Source organism: Hevea brasiliensis, chromosome 14, assembly GCF_030052815.1.
Source record: "Hevea brasiliensis isolate MT/VB/25A 57/8 chromosome 14, ASM3005281v1, whole genome shotgun sequence".
In the NCBI taxonomy this organism is placed as follows: domain Eukaryota; kingdom Viridiplantae; phylum Streptophyta; class Magnoliopsida; order Malpighiales; family Euphorbiaceae; genus Hevea; species Hevea brasiliensis.
The window spans coordinates 18,830,688-18,853,310 of NC_079506.1; the positions used below are offsets into that span (position 1 = coordinate 18,830,688).

Sequence of the window (22,623 nt, forward strand, 5' to 3'; positions counted from 1 at the left end):
GATTTAGGAATTTATGTTTTCACTAGAAATAGAATAAAATTTTATCAATTGTAATTGAACCTTATAATGAAATAATGACATAATAATACATATTAATGTTTAATGGTACTATGTGTCCATGTATTGCCTAGACACGTGTGTCAGATTGGATAGATTGGCATGTCAATAGGGTATTGTTTAAACAGTGCTACGTAAGGTTTTATGCTTGTATTTATGACTTGTATGCCCGATTATCTATTATCACGGCTTTTAGCCATATTAATTTGTTATCATGGCTTTTAGCCATACTGATTGCATACGTGGTTGACGTTCTGTATTTTATGTCCCATGGTATGACGGTCCGAGACACCACGGTGTTTAGTGCCCAGTGACCCGCTTATCCAGTTTAGTCAGCCTGTCATAGGTTACTTGGACAGTGTAATTTATTGAAATAAGTTAAAAATATTAACAATTAAAAATATTAGAGATTAACTAAATGAGTGAGAAGACCTGAAATAAATTAGATTAACTATAAGAATCTATTTAATAGAAAGAACTAAAATGAACTGGACTGATGTTAAAATTTATCTATTATAAAATGACTATGGGAACGTTAATATCTAAGATAACCTAGCAAGTATTGAATGAAATGATAAAAAAGATTAGCAATAGAAATATAACTTAAATAAACATTACAAATGCACATTTTCATAATAATATAAAGTTAAGAATAATATTCTTAGAATTTTTGTAGATTGTATATTATTACTGTGAATTTAGGAATTAAGCGCTTCTGACGAGAAATAAATTAGAACAAAAGATAGTTGATACTATAAGTGTTATATTAAATTAGATTAAATTATAGAGTATCCAAATTATGATCCATTCTTTTTTTATTTGTATATATTATTTTCTTATTATATTATTGCACCACTAAGTAGAAATGCTTAGCGCGATGGATTTGTTTCCCTTGCGCAGGTACTGAAGACAAAGCCTAGTGGATATTAGACTGAGATTTTAGAGTTTGGATCAGCAAAGTGTTCAAGATTGTCACCTTCTCAGCAATACATGTAGATAGGGCTCATATAGGTCTTACTATGTATTTTGTACATTATAATTAGTTATTATTTATAATGTAAATTATGAATTTATATAATTAGTTTGTAAATCATGTAAATTAATGAAACTTGAGAATTTTTATGTATAAATTGTGCATGAATGGAAATGCATGGAAATGAATATGAAATTGAAATATATGGATGATATTTGAAATATAAGATGAGTATGTGAATAATTGATGAGATTTTTTTTTATTGTAGAATGTTATTGAAAAAAATTCAAACAGGTGAATAGTGAAACACGCCAAACGGCAATACAATAGGGAAAATTCTGCCAGTTTCTCTTTCATAAATAAATTGAATGATTAATTAAAAGGGCGAGAAGAAAGGAAAAAAAAATTTAGGAATAAAGTAATATAAGTTAGGGTGCTCCGGTATCGAGTGTGATATGCCTCACTCGTCTACACTGTAAATGGGTAAGGGGTGTCACATTATTAATATATTATGTTAAAATAATAAGTATTAAAAATAAAATAAATAAATTATTCAAATTTAATTTAAATAAATAAATAAATAAATATATATATATATATTTAAACCAGTATAAAGTAATAAAATATAAACTTATGTTGAGAATAAAATTAAATTAAAATTGCAGTATAATATAAAAAAAATAATGAATATGTACAATGGTATAAATAACGTGCATTGAAGGTAAATTATTATTTAATTCTTATATTTAAATAAAATTAATTAATTGGTTTTCTCTCTATTAATTATTTTGGTAATCAATAGTGGTCAAATTATTATTTAATCTTTCTATTTTGATGAAACTAATTAGTTAATCTCTATATTTTAAAAAAATACATTAATTAGTCCATGTTATTTGACCAGTTAAGTATTTTATTTTATAATTATTTTTTATACCTAAACTACCCTCATTCTCTCTCCTTATTTCTATTTTATTAGCCCTTATTTTTCTCTCTTCTTATTTTTTTTTCTCCACGCATAAACCCTTCTCCCCTTATTTTCTCTCTCTTTATTTTTATCTATTAATAAAAATAGTATAAATTGTCTATACAAAAAAGTGAGTGAGTTTCCTTAAACTTCTAAGTGATAAATAAAATTTATTTTATAATAGAGAAAATATAAAACAAAAGTCCAATAAATTGAAAATGAAAAGAAAAATGTAAATTCATATTTAGTTTTTACATAGTAAAATTTTTATTTTTATTAAAAATTATATTTTTTAAAATATATAGATAATTAATTAATTTCACTAAAATAAATTAAATAGTAATATTTTTTTAAATATATGAATTAATTAATTAATTTACTTAAAATAAAGGGATTGAATAATAATTTAAATAATATAAATAATGAAAAATTTAAAAAATGAATTAAATAATTTAATAAAAGTAAAATATATAGATTAAATAGCATACTTTTAAAATATAAACTAAATAATTAATTTATTAAAATAAATAAATTAAATTATAATTTTTCTAAAACAACTAATTTATAATAAATGTCTCCTTCTTTATCATTTAAATAAAAATTATTATATATATATATATATATATATATATATATATATATATATATTCTTGTAAGTCTTATTGATTGATACGTGCTTTGATGATCCCTGCAACTAAAGAGGTGGAAGGTTTTTATTAAGGGAGGAAGAAAATGATTGAAACTGGAACAGAGGAATAAAAAAGGCAACAAAACAGGTGCCATAAATTATAACTGAAGGAGAAGGAGATGAGAGTGGGATCTAGAAATGGAGCTTATAATAAACACTTGATAATTTTGTGTTTATTTATTTATAATATTTTTAATTAATTAATTAATTAAATCATTAAGATCAATTAAAATATAATAAATAACTAATTTTATCCTTATTTTTAAAATTATTTTATTTATAAAATTATTTTTTTTCAAATTTATAAGAAATTTTATTTATTTATATATTAAATTATAATTAATTTAACAATTCATATAATAATCCTATATAATATTACCTTTGTATTGTGAGTGGGTCTTACCGTGACTCCCGCCCCTTCAGGCCCAACTCCTTTCTTAGCGCCACTGCAAAGTACTCCAATTGTCCACCGGAGCAACGATACCGTTATTCAATGGCTCTCACCCTCCCTCGAAAATGGAAATGGAGGCCATTCTTGGTCTCCTCCATAGCTTCAATTATTGGACCTGAAACTAGAGCTCATGGGTTTCGATCAGATGCTGTTTTAGAAGCATTAAGGAAGGCAAGAGAAGAGAAGATCCCAAATGTGGTGCTATACAAGTACCCTTCTTTCTCCGGATCATTCTCTGCTCTGTTTGCTACCCTCTTCCACTCTCGCCTCAATCTATCTTGCCTTGTTTTGCCTTTCTCTTTGGTTCAGCCTCTCAGGTCCAATACCCTCTGAACGAGATGTTATCGGCTTGGTTTTGGTACCCAAATTGATTCTAAATCTTGATAGGTTTACTGCTTATACAGGGTTGAAGATTTGGCATTTGAAGGACTTGAGAGATGTTATCTTCTTGATTTTCTTGGTCCTCCAGGATTTGCCGCTGTGCTTTCACGGCAATCAATGTGCGAGTAAGCTTGCTGTGATAATTTTTGCCCACGATGATTCAATTATTATTTTCTCTTTGCTTATTTTTGGTTTTTATTAATAGGGTAATAGGCTTTGATCACCGAAAATCAGCACTTTCAAGAATTCCCTCTGCTGAAGAGTGTGCAGAGAAAGTCACATTTCATGTTGATCTTGAAAAGAGTAGCTCTACTGTTGTATATAACTATTTCTCTAACAAGCTTCTAGCTATAACATCTCATAATGTAAGTGCTTCTTGAGAGTTGAGACTATATTCTGTTGGTTTTGGTTTACTAGCATTTTAGATGGAGATGATGTGAATAATCATATTAAAATGGGAGCTCATTTCTCTTGGTCAGAATAAGGGAGGAGTTAACAGATTGTTGAACCCAGAAGACCAAGAACGTGTTGAAATGGTTCTTAAGTACATTGAAGATGCAGATCTTCGACGATGGAGCCTACCATATATTAGGGCTTTTAATATCGGACTAAATGAATGGCGCTCGAAGTTAAATTGCATCACAAACCCATTTATGTTTGAAGAGGTTTGGGGCATTGAATTATTATTGATTCACTGTTTATGTATTTCCTTGCTATTGCTTGAAAGCTTGATTATTCTAGAAGATGTGCAACATGGGTAAAATGTTTCCTCTGTTCATATTTCTTCACAATTTCTAAAATGTTAATTGACACTGAAGTATCTCTAACTTGCCTTTTATTAGTTGTTGGAGATGAGTTCTACCTCTTTAATTGCCAATGGAAATTCATATATTTCCTCTCGTCAGAGTGCTGCAAGCAAGTTACTAGATAAGGTTTTTAAAGTTCGATTGGGTAGAGGATTTTATGGGGAGTGCCTGGTAATTACAGATCTCTCTTTCTGAAATCATGTTTTTTTATCATGTCTTTGCTCCTTATGGAATGAATCAAGTTCCCAGATTTCATTCTCCCTTCACTTTTTCTTTTTCTAATACCTTCCCCCACTGTGGGGGAACCTAGCCTATAGTTTCCTCCTGGTGTAACATCTATCTTATCTTATTTATTCCTGTTCCATGATTGCAGGGAGTTAGAGCTGATGGCAATTCCAACTTAAGTGATGAAATTGGCAGGCAACTTAGTGTAAAAAGTGCTGCAGCTGGTCTTAGGTAACATGTTTTGGATTGGTGTAAGAAGTCCAACATTATCTCTAGTGTTTTCAGACTTTCAGCTATAAAAAGTATTTCTAATTTTATGTACAAATTCCCGTTGATTGAGGCCATGATGATATTTGTGTAGTTTGTTATTTGAGCAAGGACCTGACTTAATCTCTAAAACAATATTGGTTGGCAAACTTGGAGTTGGATATGTTATTTCATATTAGTGTGGATGTGTGTCAGTGATAAACTTGATTCTTTATCACGTAGTGTCTTGCTAGGTCTTCTGCTGCATTTGCTATCAAAGCCTTTGTCGTTTTCCTATCATAATTTTTCATTATGGCATATTGAGTTTTGTTGCTAACTGTAGTGCAACTTAACATTGCATAAGAGTGTGTGCAATGATTTCTCAGGCCCATAGGAGCTGTTGTCTACATGCAACGGAATAATCTAAAGATGTGCTTAAGGAGTACAGATAGAGATACTGATACATTGGAAGTTGCAAAGGTGTGCATCATGACATTTATCGAAATTATATCTATTTATTTTGACTATTTTGGGCATAATCTTCAAGCAAGTTGCCTTTCACTTTCTAAACATGAAGGCATATGGTGGAGGTGGCTCGCCAAGTTCTAGTTCCTTTATTATACGGATGGATGAGTATAATCAGTGGCTTTCAGACAATGCATCATGATTGCATCAAGGTATGAAGCATTATAATTAATATACTTCAATAATCACGCTAGAGAATTTTATGTGTGGAATATTCTTTGTACAATATGTCATATTTCATAACCAACTATATACTTCAATAATCACGCTAGTGAATTTTATGTGTGGAATATTCTTTTTACAATATGTCATATTTCATAACCAACTAGGGCAGCCTAGTTGGCCACCACCTTTGTCTTAAGACCAAATGGTGGGGGAGGTGTGGGGTTCGAATCCCACCCTCCTCAAAAAAGTGGTGTCTGGGTGATTTATTCCCAAACTAGACCCATTACCCTGTCCTAGTAAAACCCTTTACTAACACTAGCCCACTAGCAGTGCAGGCTTCTATGGGAGCAAACCTAATAACTGTAATCTATTCAGAAAAAAAAAATCATATTTCACAACTGCAAAAATGGCTGCTGACCTTGTAATTACATCATTAATCAATGTGCACCTTATTATGGATAGGATCCTTGATCCTGTCCAATCAAGCCAAATAGTCTTTATTTATTGGGTGAAGTTTGTAAAGTCAAGTCCTATTAACTTCAACCTTAGTTCAAAGGATTTATCTGGCTTGAGTATGTGATAAAAGTATTCTAAACCTCTGCCATGTTTTTGATCATGATGACTCTTGTTTCCGTATACATGCAGTAGCAAAGGGTATACCTATTTATCTCCTTTAATGAAATGAAAAAGAATTGCTTTTTTCTTTTTTTCCCACTCTGAACATATGGCCCAGTGTACGATGCTATTATTTTCTGGTAAACTGTTATTTCTGATTAGTGCAGTGCTTCTGTTTTATAAAACCTGTTCTAATGCGAAGAACAATGGGCCATTCCCATGCAATAACATTGCAAATACCCTGTCGTCACTGCTTTTGCCATCAAAGCGTGCATAGCCGATATGCATGTCAGCCTGTTGGGTCATGATCTTAAAGTAATAGCTTCACCTGATTTAGTTTTGGACTTGGATCGTGACCCAACAGGCGAACATGCATCTGCATGATTCAAACTCAAGTCATTTTCCTTGGGCTAAAATGTATTTTCTAATTGTTTTATTGCACTTGCATTAAAAGAAGCAAACTTTCATTGGTGAACTTATATACAAAGCAGAATTTATGGTAAAAATTATATTACACATGAAACCTCCAGTTGCCATAATCTTCCCATCCCTGTAGTTCATTCGTGATCCTGCTCTTGTATGATCTCCTAGATCCATCTTGTGCAATACTTTTAACAGAAACATGCAGCAGAAGAACAATATGTTTAGTTCACTGGACAACCATCAACCTTTATGCCTTTGGCTGTTGGACAAGATGCTAAATCACAGTGTTCACCATATGTACCCCACCAAGTTAAAGTTCTGTTTTCCATGCCAACAGAAAAGTACAATAGCACTGCCATGAGAGCCACCTCTGCATCCACTGCTGCTGAAAGAATGTAATTGTACCTTTGCCACCACTGCTTCCAGTCGCGGAAGATGAAGAAATTAAAAATTGTTCCTACTATGATCCAGGAATTGTAGTTTACTGTTGTTGCTGGAGGCAACATTCCGGATGCTAGAAGAACTGGAAGGTTAATCAGGGGAATCCAAGATTGCTTTGGGAATATCTTGTGTAATAGCCAAAGTATAACTGGTCCTGCTGCACTTCCAAGGAAGAGCGAATTCATGGCTTGATAATTTCCAAGACTTCCAAATATCCGTTTAGGTCCTACGAGACCCCATATGATAGATGCATCAAAGAATACTGTGTCACCTGGGCATCTCCAAGGACTGTCAGGGGGAAGCAGATCGTACTGGCATATGTTATTAATGAGTTTAGCAGCCACCATACCATTGCAATGTTGATGGTTCCAGCGAGCATTTTTCCAATGAACTAGGCATTCCCATATGGAAAAGAAAGATAGGAGTAGAATAGTTCGGCTATTGTAAATTAAAACACTAGGTGTAGCGTAAAACAATAGAAGGTATTTACTACTTTTGATTGTTTAATATAAGTTAGAATTCTAAGCTTCAAATGATTTTGGGATGCCCAAAAATATGGTAAGATGATTTTCCTTGCAAACTGTTTTTGGTGAACTCACCCCAAGACAAGCAGAATGCTTTACTTATGTATCCATACTTTAGCATAATCTTGTTAATATGTTAATACACACTGCTGCGCTTTCTGTTGGAAGGTTTGAGCTTCCATCATTGTTGAGGAAAATTTTCATGCTATTGCAGTAACTAAATGTAGGACAAATTTTAATCACGCATTTGCATACTTATTTGAAGGGCTAGAGTTTGAAAATTACTTTTAGTAGGGTTAACAGTGTTGGAGAAAGGATGTGGGGTTTGTATATTGAATAGGATGGGAATTGATTAAGTTTTGACCCAGGAAGAGTGATCATATCTGAAAAGCTTTTCTCATGATATCTCCTCTTCTCCTTTTCCTTTCTTCTTTTTATGTACTTATTTATTTATTTTTGAATATAGTGAAGGGAAGCAAATTAGTTTAAAGCTTTTGGTTCTTAGAATTCTAAGTTGTTGAGTGGATGTAAGGGAAAAATGCTTAGGATTATGGCATAGAGTTTTGGAATATAGGAAAGAACTCAAGGGCTGATTTGCATGAAGTATCACACTAATGGTTGAAGTACCCAGATAAAAAAAGGGAAGAACCAGTGCAAAAGAAGATGTACTCCGGGGTTTGTCTTTTCAATCTGGTAAATATCATTTTGCTCATAGATCATTCTGTGTTGAAGATGCTTCTAAGAATTACCTTGTGCAATTATAACCTTTAAATGGATGCTTTACATTTTGTTCTTTTATTTTCTAGGTACTTTTGGTACAAGATTACAACTCAACTCAACTCAACTAAGCTTTTATCTAAAAAATTTGGGGTCCGCTATATGGATTCGCTTTCTCTACTCTAAACGATTTTGGGTTAAATCCTCAGAAATATGTAATGCTTCTAGATCATGTTGTACTACTCTCCTCCAAGTCAATTTAGGTCTACCCCTTTTTTTCTTTCTATCCTATAACCTAATTTGCTCTACTTGTCTAACTGGAGCCTCCGTATATCTACGCTTCACATGACCAAACAATCTCAATCTTTCTTCTTTCAACTTATCTTCAATTGGCACCACTCCTACATTTTCTCTAATACTCTCATTACGGACTTTATCTAGTCTAGTATGGCCACTCATCCACCTTAACATTCTCATCTCTGCAACTCTTATCTTAGACGCATACGACTCTTTCAGTGCCAAACACTAACTACCATATAACATAGCTGGTCGTATGGCTGTACGGTAAAATTTTCCTTTCAACTTATTGGGAATCTTACGATCACATAAAACTCTTGTGGCACGTCTCCACTTCAACCATCCGGCTTTAATCATATGACTAACATCCTCCTCGCATCCCCCATCTACTTGAAGGACTAAGCCTAGATATTTAAAGTGATTACTTTGGGACAGTATAACTCCATTCAAACTAACTCCTTCCCTATCATCAGTTTGGCCTTCACTGAACTTGCAATGCATGTATTCTGTCTTCGTTCTACTTAACTTAAAACCCTTCGACTCTAGAACTTCTCCAAAGCTCTAACTTTCTATTGACTACTTCTCGTGTCTCATCTATTAGAACAATATCATCCGCAAACATCATGCACCAAGGAATACTCTCTTGTATATGTTTCGTCAATTCATCTAAAACTAATGTAAAAAGGTAAGGGTTTATGGCTGATCCTTGGTGTAATCCAATTGAGATAGGAAAATCTCTTGTGTCCCCTCCCACTGTACGCACAATAGTAGTTGCTCCTTCATACATATCTTTCAACACTTGTATGTACCTAATAGATACCCTCTTTTGTTCTAGCACATTCCATAAGACATCTCTTGGAACACTATCATAAGCCTTCTCCAAATCAATAAAACCATGAGTAGATCTTTCTTCACATCTCTATATTTCTCCATCAAGCTTCTAATGAGAAAGATCGCTTCCATAGTTAAACGACCGGGCATGAAACCAAATTGATTGAGAGAGATAGAAGTATCATGACGTAGTCGATGCTTCATAACTCTCTCCCACAACTTTATAGTATGACTCATGAGTTTAATTCCCCTATAGTTTGAGCAACTCTGTATGTTTAAAAATAGGTACTAAAATACTCCTCCTTCATTCATCAGGCATTTTCTTTGAGTTTAGAATCTTATTAAATAATTTAGTTAACCATGCCACTCCCATATCTCCCAAACACTTCCACACTTCAATTGGTATTTCATCAGGTCCACAGGCTTTACTCACTTTCATTCTCTTAAGTGCTTCCTTTACTTCTAAAGATCTAATTCTTCTAGTATAATTCACATTCTTTTCTATTGTTCTATAGTCTATATTCACGCTATTATCATTTTGACTATTATTAAAGAGATCATTAAAATAATTTTTCCATCTTTCTTTAATGTCTTCATCTTGCACCAATACTTTTCCTTCTTTATTCTTAATGCACCTAACTTGATTAAGATCTTGACATTTTCTTTTTCTCCTCCTTGCTAATCTATAAATATTTTTCTCCCCTTTTTTAGTTTCAAGTTTCTCATATAACTTTTCAAAAGTCTGTGCTCTTGCTTGACTAACTGCCTTTTTTGCCTCTTTCTTTGCTATCTTGTACTGTTCATATGCTTCATTATTATCACATTTAGGTAATTTCTTATACCATTCCCTTTTTCTCTTCACTGCCTTTTGTACTTCCTCATTCCACCACCATCTCTCTTTTGAGGGTGGTCCATGTCTTTTAGACTCTCCAAGTATTTTTCTAGCTACTTCTCTATCTTTGATGCCATCTGTATCCACATATCATTAGCCTCCATACCCAGCTTCCATACTTCGGATTCAAGAAGCTCATTTTTGAATTTCACTTGCTTTACTCCTTTGAACTTCCACCACTTTGTTCGAGCTACAATATTTCTTCTGACCTTACTTGAATTGTTCCTAAACTTGACATCTAAGACCACCAACCGATGTTGACTTGTTAAAGTCTCTCCTGGAATGACCTTGCAATCCTTGCAAAGAGCTCTATTTGTCTTCCTGGTTAAGAGGAAGTCGATTGGCTTCTATGTTGCGCACTTTTGAAAGTCACTAAATGTGACTCTCTTTTTATAAAGTAGGTATTTGCTAGTATTAGGTCGTATGCCATAGCAAAATTCTGGATGCTTTTTGCCTCCTCATTTCTACTGCCAAAACCAAAACCTCCATGAACATTCTCATAACCTTGTCTATTACTTCCTATATGTCCATTCAAATCTCCACCAATGAAAACATTCTCTTCATTCGGTATGCTTTGCATTAAATTATCCATATCTTCCCAAAACTTTTGTTTACTATTACTGTCTAGTCCTATTTGTGGGGCATAAGCACTAACTATATTTATTGTTTCTCCTTCTAGTACTAGTTTTACTAGTATAATTTTATCTCCTACTCTTTTTATAGCTATTACTGCATCTTTCAATGTCCTGTCTATGATTATATCCACTCCGTTCTTGTTTCTCTCATTTCCGGTGAACCACATTTTGTACTCTGAATTACCTACTTCATTACTTTTCTCTCCTACCCATTTAGTCTCCTGAATGCAAGCAATATTCACCCTTCTCCTTTCCAAGGTATCCACAAGCTCCATTAATTTTCTTGTAAGTGATCCAACATTCCAAGTACCAACTTTGATCCTCCTCCTATCCTGCTCCTTCCTAATTAGTCTTCTTCTATGATATCTTCTGTTATTTTCTATGTCTATCTTGTGTTCTGTTCCACTATCTGTTCTACTATCTGTCCTATGGACTAACTTCTTTACCCACACCCATCCATGATGTGGGAACCCTTGCTCACTTAACACCACACCCGGGTGCTGGCATGGCGCATCGCTTTCGGTGAACGCCCTACACCCTTGCATATTTCTCACTACACTCGGGCTCCGATGTAGCGCGTCGTTAGTAGAGGACGCCCCAACGTTTATATCATTTGAATCCATATCATAAGGTGTGACGAAATTTTTACACTGGTTGTCACCTACCGCAACCCTCCTCCTTTATCCGGGCTTGGGACCGGCTAAGCGCAAACTACTTAGGTGGAGTTTTTGGTACAAGATTAGTTAGAAGAAAATATATACCTGAACTAAGAACATTGATCTTGGAGGGATCTTCATGTAGTGTCCAAGCTTGAAATCATTGAGGAAAGAGACAGCCTGTGCCATGCTCATAAGACCATAGGTTTTGAAGCACACATTGGCTATTGGTCTTCTTGGATAGGTGATACCCATGGCATACTCTGTGATTATGTTTATCCCTGGTGTCTATACATGAAGTACAAGGTCATTAGCGAAGAACAATTTGCATAGAACATGAAACAGCGGAAAGAAAGGCTACTAATCCATTTAAATGGGACCAAAGTTTTTCAATGTTATGGAAAGTCAATCACTATATTATTTCTCTGTATATTCTGTATTCTGTATTCTTATTTAGGATTTCTTCCTAATTAGTAGAACACAATTATAAGAATCAATTGTATATATATACCTATGTAAAGATTAATTGAAATCAAGGAGAATATCTCTTTCTACATGGTATCAAAGTAGGTCATCTATCTAGGATGACTATTTGTTCTCATCACTCAGCTCAGGAGAGACCTTGGCCGCCGACCGGCCGTCCCCTCTGATCCGGTCGCCATAATCCAAGCGCGTGAGGCTCACGCGCCCAACTCAGGTTCTCGCCATTTCTTCACTCGCCGGCGCTTGGAGGCTCGTCCGCCAGCTGTTTCAACTCCGATCAGCATCGCTGGCATCCCCTCAACCCCCTCATTCCACCAATGTGTGCTGTTGCCTGATCCAGTACACAATTAAAGGACTTCTGAGGTTTGACTCTCAGATCCTATTTCGGTATTTGCTTGATTTGTGATTTTGGATTATTTTGCGGCTGTAAGCATTTTGGATTAACGTTTCGGTTAGTTTTCTTTGTCTCAACAAATGACAGACAATAAGAATGCTATTTTTGATGTGATTCCGGTGATGACTAAGATCACGGAACACAAACTTAATGGTTCGAATTATCTGGAGTGGAGTAAGACTGTTAGGGCTATTTGCGTAGCACTGATAAAGATGATCACCTTACTAAAGACCCACCTACTGATGATACACGACAAACTTGGCTAAGAGAGGATGTTCGGTTGTTTTTGCAGCTTCGAAACTTGATTCACAGTGAGGTAATTAGTTTAATTAATCACTGTGAATTTGTTAAGGAATTGATGGATTACTTAGATTTTATGTATTCTGGTAAAGGGAATATCTCCCGTATTTATGATGTTTGTAAGGCATTCTACCATGCTGAGAAAGAGGATAAGTCTCTTACGGCTTATTTTATGGATTTTAAACGGGTATATGAGGAATTTAATGTATTGTTGCCTTTTCGTTCTGATGTGAAAGTTCAGCAGGCCCAACGGGAGCAACTGGCTATTATGAGTTTTCTTGCAAGCCTTCCTTCAGAGTATGAGTCTGTTAAATCTCAGATTCTCTCTAGTTCTGAGATTTCCTCTTTGCATGAAACGTTCACACGGGTCCTTCGTATAGAGAGTACTCAATCTTCACAGCTTGCCAGTAGTGCTCTTATTAGCCGTAATCAGAATGGACAACAGGGTAATAGAAGAGGAAGTAGAGGAGGAATTACAGGCAACAGAGGTAATCAACGTAATGGAGAGGCTAGTTCTAATCATGACTCAAGAGGAGTCATTTGTTATTATTGCCATGAGCTTGGCCATACAAAATATAATTGTCTGCAACTTCAGAGAAAAAATCAGCGATCACAGATGGTAAATATGGCAGCAGAGGATTCTACAGTATCTTCCTCTGAGAAAACTGTTTTGGTATCTGCAGAGGATTTTGCACAGTTTTCCCAGTATCAGGCATCTCTAAAGCTTACCAGTTTCTCTGTCACTGCGATCGCTGAGTCATGTAAATCCACTACATGCCTTGTGTCTTCCTCATCCAAATGGGTTATTGATTCTGGTACGACAGATCACATGACAGGTAATTCTAGTCTTCTATCTGCTTTTCAGTCTAATCTCACTTTCTCTACTATTACTTTAGCTAATGGTTCTACTTCTTGTGTCATGGGTTCTGGAACTACGAACCGTACTTCGTTAATTTCTTTGTCATCTATTTTGTGTCTACCAAAATTCTCTTTTAATCTACTTTCTGTTAGTCAACTTACTCGTACCTTAAATTATTTTGTTTTCTTTTTTCCTGACCAGTGTTTGTTTCTGGATCTTAAGACGAAACAGATTATTGATAGAGGACGTGAGTCAGATGGTCTCTACATTTTGGAAAATCATGTACCGCGGTCGCTTGTTTGCTCCAGTACCTTAACACCTCTTGAAACTCATTGTAGATTGGGTCATCCTTCTTTGTCTACCATGAAGAAGCTCCAGTACTAGAATGTGAGTTGTGTCAGTTTGCAAAACATCATCGTTTGCCTTTTGTGTCTAGAGTCAATAAACGGGCTTCATCCCCTTTTGAGTTAGTTCATTCTGATGTTTGGGGTCCTTGTTCTGTTACTTCTAAAACTGGATTTCGTTATTTTGTTACTTTTGTTGATAATTACTCTCGTGTTACCTAGTTATATTTAATGAAGAATTATTCTGAGTTGTTTTCTATCTTTTGTGCCTTTTGTAATGAAATCAAAACTCAATTTAATATTTCTGCGCGCATATTAAGAAGTGACAATGCCAAAGAATATTTTTCAGCACAATTTCAATCTTATATGACACAAAATGACATTCTTCATCAGTTTTCCTGTGTTGATACCCCATCCCAAAATGGTGTGGTCGAAAGAAAAAATTGGCATCTTCTTGAGGTAACTCGTGCTCTACTTTTTCATATGAAAGTTCCTAAACACTTTTGGGCGGATGCAGTTTCTACGACATGTTTTTTGATCAATCGTATACCATCTTCTGTCCTTAATGGGGATATTCCTTATACTGCTTTGTTTCCTAGAAAATCTTTGTTCCCTATTGAACCCCGTATTTTTTGTTGTACATGTTTTGTGCTTGATGTTTGTCCACAGGTTACTAAATTGGATCCGAAGTCTCTCAAATGTGTCTTCCTTGGGTACTACCGGCTCCAAAAAGGGTACCGCTGTTTCTCTCTTACTTTTAATCATTATCTTGTTTCTGCAGATGTCACATTTTTTAAGTCCACTCCATTCTTTCTTCAATCATCTTTGTATAAGAGTTAGGGGGAGGAGGATGATCTTTTAATATATACTGTCCAGCCAATGTATAGTCCTCTCCCACAGCCTGTTCCTTCTGTCTCTAGACCTACTCGACCTCCCGTTGTTCATGTTTATTCCAGGAGATTGGAGATTCTTGACTCAGATCCTCCATCAGCTACTTCGTTGGGAGATCCTGTACCTCATACTGATCATGATTCTAACCTAGACTTACCCATTGCTCTTCGTAAAGGTAAGTGTTCATGCACTTACCCTATCTCTTCTTTTGTTTCTTATAATCAATTGTCTTCTTGTTCTCGGTGTTTTGTTACTTTTTTAGACTCTGTTCCTATCGCTAATACTGTCGGTGAGGCACTGTCTCATCCTGGCTAGTGTGCTGCTATGAAAGAGGAAATGGAGGCTTTATATGCTAATGGTACATGGGAATTGTTGCCTTTGCCCACTGGTAAGAAAGCTATTGGTTGCAAATGGGTATTTACAGTAAAGGTAAATCCTGATGGTTCTGTAGCTAGGTTAAAAGCACGTCTTGTGGCAAAAGGATATGCTAAGACATATGGGGTTGATTACTCTGACACTTTTTCTCCTGTAGCTAAACTTATTTCTGTTCGCTTGTTATCTCTTTAGCAGCTACATATGATTGGCCCCTGTACCAATTGGATATCAAGAATGCTTTCCTTCATGGTGATTTTCAGGAGGAGGTGTATATGGAGCAACCACCTGGGTTTGTTGCTCAGGAGGAGTTGGGTGAAGTTTGTAGGCTTCGGAAGTCTTTTTATGGCTTGAAACAAAGTCCTAGGGCCTGATTTAGGAGATTCAGTGAAGCAATACAGGAATTTGATATGTAAAAGAGTAAGTGTGATCACTTAGTATTTTATAGGCAATCTGAGGCTGGTCTAATTTTCCTGGTAGTCTATGTGGATGACATTGTCATCATTGGAAGTGACTCTGCAGGTATTTCATATCTTAAAACCTTCCTCCAAACCCAGTTTCAGACCAAAGACTTGGGATTGTTAAAGTATTTCTTGGGTGTTGAAGTTATGAGAAGTAAGAATGGTATTTTCTTGTCTCAAAGAAAATATATCCTCGATCTATTGACAGAGACAGGAAAATTAGGTGCTAAGCCTTGTAGTGCACCAATGACTCCAAATTTACAACTGTTAGCAGGAGATAGTGAGTTATTTGAAGATCCAGAGAGATACAGGAGATTAGTAGGAAAATTGAACTGTAAGACCTTACAGTCGCTCGTCCTGACTTGCTTATCCCGTTAGTGTGGTAAGTCAGTTTTTGTCTTACCCCTACTGTTGCTTATTGGGAAGCCTTGGGACAAATCTTGTGTTATCTGAAGGGTGCTCCAGGAAGAGGTTTGCTATATGGTAATCATGGGCATTTGAATGTTGAATGTTTTTCAGATGCAGACTGGGCTGGATCTAAGGTTGACAGGAGGTCAACTACTGGATATTGCTTTTTTGTTGGAGGAAATTTGGTGTCTTGGAGAAGCAAGAAGCAGGGTGTAGTTTCTCGATCTAGTGTTGAATCGGAACACAGAGCCATGACATAATCGGTATGTGAGGTAATGTGGATACTTCAATTACTAGATGAGACTGGTTTTAAGACCTCCCTGCTTACGAAATTGTGGTGTGATAATCAAGCTGCTCTCCATATTGCTTCTAATCCGGTGTTTCATGAGCGGACCAAATATATTGAGATTGATTATCACTTTGTTCGTGAAAAGATTCAACAACAGATCATCTCAACATGACACATCAAAACTGAAGAGCAGTTAGGAGATATTTTCACAAAAGCTCTGAATGGAGCTAGGATTGACTACATTTATAACAAGTTGGGCATGATTAACATCTATGCTCCAACTTGAGGGAGAGTGTTATGGAAAGTCAATCACTATATTATTTCTCTATGTATTTTGTATTCCTATTTAGGATTTCTTCCTAATTAGTAGAACACAATTATAGGAATCAATTGTATATATATACCCATGTACAGATTAATTGAAATCAAGGAGAATCATCTCTTACTGCATTCAACATGATGCTCCTTATTGCCACAGCCCACACCAAAATTTTATACCATTTGACCTATCATATGGAACCTTAGACTTTGGTAGAATATATAAGAAATGTTCTGGGAGAACATAACTTGCAAGACTGTGGCCAAACAGTTAAGAATTTTATTATTATTATTATTATTATTATTATTATTATTATTTAGATATGTAATTGTGGCCAAAAGTTCACTGAGCTTACTTGGTTGGTTCTGGCAGTTGTGACACTGATTGGAAAGGTGAAGAACAAAGCCATAGCGCTGGCAAAGAGAAGTCCCCACCATTGCATCTGAACCTGATCATTCAAGACTATGCAGAGAACAAGCGAAACTGCAAGTGTGGCAGCCAGCAACAAGTGAAACCACCAGGAAGTTATGTCCTTGTATCTTCTCATCAATCTGGTATGGATATCCTCCTTGCCGTTACAAGAATAATGGTATCGCTCATAAATCTCCCTGTGAATTATAAGTCATACACAATAATGTGATCATGTGTAAATACAAATACACGTTTCCGATTGAAATAGCTGTAATGAGAATTAAGGTGCTTCCAATTGATGATTCAGTTTGAAAAGGGTTAAACCACTGTGGATTGTATTTGTTTTTGCTTTGAGCATTTCAGAATAACAGAGGACACTGTAAAAACTCGTGGTTGACAAAATATATTGAATTGAAAAACGAATTAACTAGTTAGGAGTAGAAAAATGAATGCAATATTGTGACTCGAGTCTGAGAGTTTCATGAAGTAGTTCATTTTTGGATGGTGCTTTGAGTGTCTTCGGGAAAAAGAGTAACTACATTTGGAAGATAATATTTATATATGCTACGTAAAATATATAAGCATAGTAGGTTCATATATTATTAGAAAACTTCAGAAAACAACATTAGGTAGTAGAGCATATAAACATAACTGATCTAATGATAGTGAATTGACATATTCACTTTCAATAATTAGCCAAAGAAATTTTGGTTTTCATCTTTTCTCGTACATGTAAAAGTTTCGCTCAACCCATAGAATTCGAAATTGCTTGTCATATCAGTAAGCTTTTGTCAATTGTTGAGTGAAATATTACCTTCCATGGAAGAAAGCCACATGCTTAAGGGTCGATGCAATGGTTGCAAAACCAAAGCCATAAGTGAAAATGAAAAACAAGCTCAAATGAATTCGTCCTTGCTCCTCATACTTTGCAGATCTAGCTCAAACTTGTCATTAACAATAGCTGATATATCATACTTATTTCCTTGGGCTGTAAACACGTGGGTGGAGAATATGGGAAATCTGTGTGCATTGTATAGGTCTAGTCCCCAGTAAGCAATAGGAATGACAATGTAGAGTATCAACACATATCACACAAAAACATTGGCAATGGCAAAGAAAGGATTATTAAGGGGGCTGAACAAGAAGGATGCCGCAGCAGACCAGTCAAGTGTTATGCCCCAAGTCCAAGGCCATTTGCAGTGCTGTTACGGACTTTGAAAACACTCGGCACAGGCAGACCCATGAAATGCTTGTAGGTGTTGTGAATAGATATCCTGGAACTACATACCAGGACAAACCGCAAATTAGTGCAATTAGGAAGAACTTAGCCCGTGTCATGCGTTGATCTTTTTCATCTTTCTCATGCAGAGCCCTGCAAAATTATACCAGAGAATTTATTCTGACATTAGCTAGTTTGCATTATCTAAATACATTATTTTTTTTTCCCAGGTGCTGATCAAATGCTGGAAATGTCTGCAAATTGAACATATCCAATAGGTGGGATTAAATGCACTTGTGTGAAAATTTCTTCTAAGCACTACCCTGACAGTAGATTATTGTAATATCTAATTACATAAATACAAAGGACCCATTTGGCATTGAATTTTTAGGGTCAAAAAGCACTTTTTTAAAAAAAAAAAATATATATATATATATATATATAATTTTAAATCTTATTGAAAAAACAGTTTGAAAAAAAAAAAAATTTTATTATTTTGATAGTCTAATAATTAAAATATGTCAAATTTAATTTTAAATTACTTTTAATATTTTTTAATTAATATATTGAATGAAGATTTTTTTTTAGCAGTAGTTTCAACAACTAAGGATAGCATCGAGTAGAGCACTTATAAAAATTATTTTGTCTAAATCTGCATAATATTTTTAATATATATATAAATTTATAAATATTATTATTAAAAAATATATTTTATATTTAATTAATTAATTATATAAATAGGTTCACGTAAACTTGAGTTTGAATTCATCATAAATATTACTTTTTAAATCTAAACCTATTTTAAACTCATATTAAAATTTGATTAAATTAAATATTTAAAAATATTTGACCTGTTATCATCCGCCCTAACAAGAACTCTAAACCATCCTAGAATATGTTAAGGTGATGGAAGGGAACATAATCCTACACCAACTCCACCTCCTCATGAAGGTATCTCAAGAGCCGCCTCCAAAAAATGGAGGACGTGCTGAACATAGAAGAATTATTGTGACAATCAGACAGATAGCTATCACCATCATCATGCTTATTATCATTAACTTTTCTGGCCCACTAGAGAATTATTGTGATAATCATGGGGCCTACCATGCCCATAGGATTTAATTTATTTTTAGAGTATTTGATAGAGAGCCAAATTGACAAACAACACCCGCCGATATTAGTCTTCCTTTCACCATCCATCTTCACATCATATATTGGGTCAGGTCTGCTAAAGAGACAAATTATCCATCGACAGTTTTGATTTTCAGCAAATAACCCCTATTTATTGATACCTTTCAAGCAACTTCTTGTCCCCAAGTTACTGGAATATTTGAAACTGATAGAGGCAATGAAAACAAAAATTTTTAATAATAATTTTCTTACGTCCATAGCAGCCAGCTATAAGTGTGAATATGGTTTTTTTTTTTTAATGTTAATTGCTGTTAAAGTAGCAAAAGTTAATAACTTTGCAAAGTTCTTCATGCAAAGGTTCACATGATTCAACTCATGATTTTTATTACTAGTCCTGGATAGATACTGTTACTGGTGGCATATTCATTAATAATAAAATATATACATTTACTAATGAATTTTAATTTCATGATACTGAAATTATTTTTAAAACAGTTGAATTTTGAATTTAAATTTTAATTAAAATTAATTTTATTAAAAAATATATTTTTCTTCACTGTGTTATTAAGTATTAATATAAAGTTATATTTAGCAAAATTAGTTGTTCTAATAAGCTGTTAGCGATTAGCTGTTTATATAGTAATTTAAAGGAGAAGTATTCAGTAAATGTAACTGTTAGATTAGTTGTTAGAGTAATTTTTTATGAATCACTCTCTTAACCTGTAAACACTAATATAAATATTATGATACCAAATAATATAAATAAGAGAAACAGCGTCTCATTTATTTTATTTTTCTATAAATATTTTAAATATTTTTCTTTTGTTAGAGAAGCGGTGATTCCGTCCCATTTCTGATGTATTAGAAAAAAATTTTTTGTCTCGTTTTATTTACCATTTTAAAAAATTAAAAAATATATATATTTTTTTCAATTTTACTCTTATTTATTATTTTCAATGCACTTATATCTTCTTATTACGTTTTTACATTTCAAGCATAATGTAAAAATATTTTACTCAATTATTAATTTTTTTTATAAAAATACGATTATTAAAATATATTTTAATTATTATAAAAATTTTTTAAAATTACATAAAATAGAACGCGGGAAAACCACAAACAAATGTAAAAGAGAACTGGAATGGTAATGGTAATGATTACCATTTCTCCTACACAAGCAGCTTGTGCATTTCTTCTCTTCAAATTTATTTATTTTTATCAAATTATGGCTAATAATTAATTACATTAATAATTTATTTTATTGACATTAAATTATGAAATTTTATCATAAATATTATTATTATTATTATTTAAATCTAACATTTAATAAAAATTTTAAATTACTTTTAAATGTTACAGTTTAAATATAATTAATTATTTTAATAATTATTCATAAAATATATTAAATTAATAATTGCAACGATAAATTATTAATATTATTGTTTTTTATAAGACTATTACATGTATAATATATAATTAATATTTATTTAATATATACTGATTAAACCTCAATTTACCTTCAGTCGAATGTTAAATTTTTTACACTTTTTATCATTATTAATTTAATGATCGAACCGAATTTAAAAATATTGATTATTACCCATTTACTTTATCTCTTTAACAGTTTTTTTTTTTTATATTTTCTTTTTTTAATACTATAGAAGTAAGCTAAAGGGGAAGATATCAGCATATTCTAATCACTGAAAACTAGAATCTTGTTATTCCTCTCTTAAGAGCTTGGTTTGATCTGCTTGTTAAAAGACATATTATTCACTATCAGGTTTGAATCCATTCTACAATTTCTTTATTTAAAAAATAAAAGAAAAGAAAGGGAGAGTGGATGTACCTGAAGAGAGAGACCTGAACCAGAGTGTTAGGCCACCACATTTGAGCAGGCTCTACCACATACTTCCTCGGCAGCCCTGCCCATCCATATCCTAATGCCTACAATATACATCCACCAACCTTACATTTAATCTGCCCCTTCAAATATTCTCTTTCTTAAGTTATCTTACTTCTATGAGTTAATTGATCAATTTCCATTCTTCTTTTTTATTTATTTTTTTGTAAATTTATATTTGAGTTTATTTATTTTTTCAATTTTATTGAAAATAAACAATATGGTTTTGTTTAAAAAAATAAAAAGAATCTCTTTTTTAATCTCTCTCATTAAAAAAATTAAAAATATTTAAAGCAAAGTAAAATAAATTTTTAAATATTTCTCTTTAAATCTAAACACAGTTTAAAATTAGACCACAATCAGCTGATTAAAACTTTATATATTCAAATCAAATTAAAATTAATTTTTAAAGCATAAAATTAAAACTAAATTAGTTGAATTTGATTCAAACTAAAATTTTTTAAAAAGAAATTTAAAAATATTTTTTATCATTAAATTGAAATTAAATTTAATAAAAAAAAATGAAGTTAAAATCAAAAGAACTCTAAAGTTCGGTCTGAACCTTTGATTTTGAAGACCAAAATTTATAGTTTGATTTGAAACCGAACTAGACCGGCCAGCTCGCTAGCTCTACTCTTTTCCTTCAAAACAAACAGAAACTAAAGACAAAATATGTTCAACCTAATATTGACAATATATTATCTTTCCTTTTGAAACCTTGTTTTGTTTCAATTAAGGATAGAAAATTTAACTCTATTTTCAACATAATAATAAAATGCTAATAGTGTTAAATGACACTGGTATAGCGCTTATGTATCACTCAATTAGGAATAGGCTAAAAATTATATGATGATATGAAAATTCAATTTAATACTAGTATATAATTTTATTCCAAATGAAATTATAAAGTAAATGCATTTCAAAATAATTGAGTGAGCATAATTAGAAGGCAATTATGAAGAAGAGAAATGCAAAACAATAATATATAAGCCTCCCCTCTATTATTTAAGGAAGAAGAAAATAAGACTTTTTGCCAATGAAATACAATTGCTTCTTGTTCTGCTGGTCTTTGGGCAGCTCTCAGTTTTCCATGGAAAGCTAGACCATTGTCATTTGTGGGTTTAAAGCCAAAAAATGGAGTCATTTCACTTTTTTTTTTTTTTTTTCCCTTAAAAGTTCGTTATGTATACATATTTGTATATATTAATTTTTTATAAATTTAATTATTGAAGTATTTTTTATAAAATTTAAAATTAATTAAGATAAAAAAAAAACATATTGTTTGCTTAGAAAACAACTTAGTTAGCTAACCACTTAGAAAATGCAAACA

General features: G+C 33.2%; 1 protein-coding gene and 1 pseudogene across 1 annotated transcript; one reads left to right on the top strand and one right to left on the bottom strand.

Moving 5' to 3' along the window:
* Positions 1 to 3,057: 3,057 nt before the first annotated feature.
* On the top strand, positions 3,058 to 17,473 carry LOC110640973 (uncharacterized). Its single transcript, XM_058133708.1, has 9 exons — positions 3,058 to 3,450; positions 3,538 to 3,639; positions 3,720 to 3,879; positions 3,994 to 4,179; positions 4,357 to 4,491; positions 4,694 to 4,776; positions 5,178 to 5,271; positions 5,369 to 5,468; positions 17,005 to 17,473. Exons 1-8 carry the CDS (start codon positions 3,176 to 3,178, stop codon positions 5,456 to 5,458), a joined length of 1,125 nt encoding a protein of 374 aa, XP_057989691.1. The 5' UTR covers positions 3,058 to 3,175; the 3' UTR covers positions 5,459 to 5,468; positions 17,005 to 17,473.
* LOC110640975 (oligopeptide transporter 4-like) lies at positions 6,515 to 22,437 on the bottom strand (annotated as a pseudogene).
* Between the last annotated feature and the right edge of the window lie 186 nt (positions 22,438 to 22,623).

Bases quoted from the DNA above. Each gene is read 5' to 3' on its own strand.
- LOC110640973 (XM_058133708.1), top strand. From the start codon at position 3,176: ATGGCTCTCACCCTCCCTCGAAAATGGAAATGGAGGCCATTCTTGGTC. The intron at 3,640-3,719 runs GTAAGCTTGCTG...TTTTATTAATAG, and splicing joins TCACGGCAATCAATGTGCGA to GGTAATAGGCTTTGATCACC. The intron at 5,272-5,368 runs GTGTGCATCATG...CTAAACATGAAG, and splicing joins ATACATTGGAAGTTGCAAAG to GCATATGGTGGAGGTGGCTC.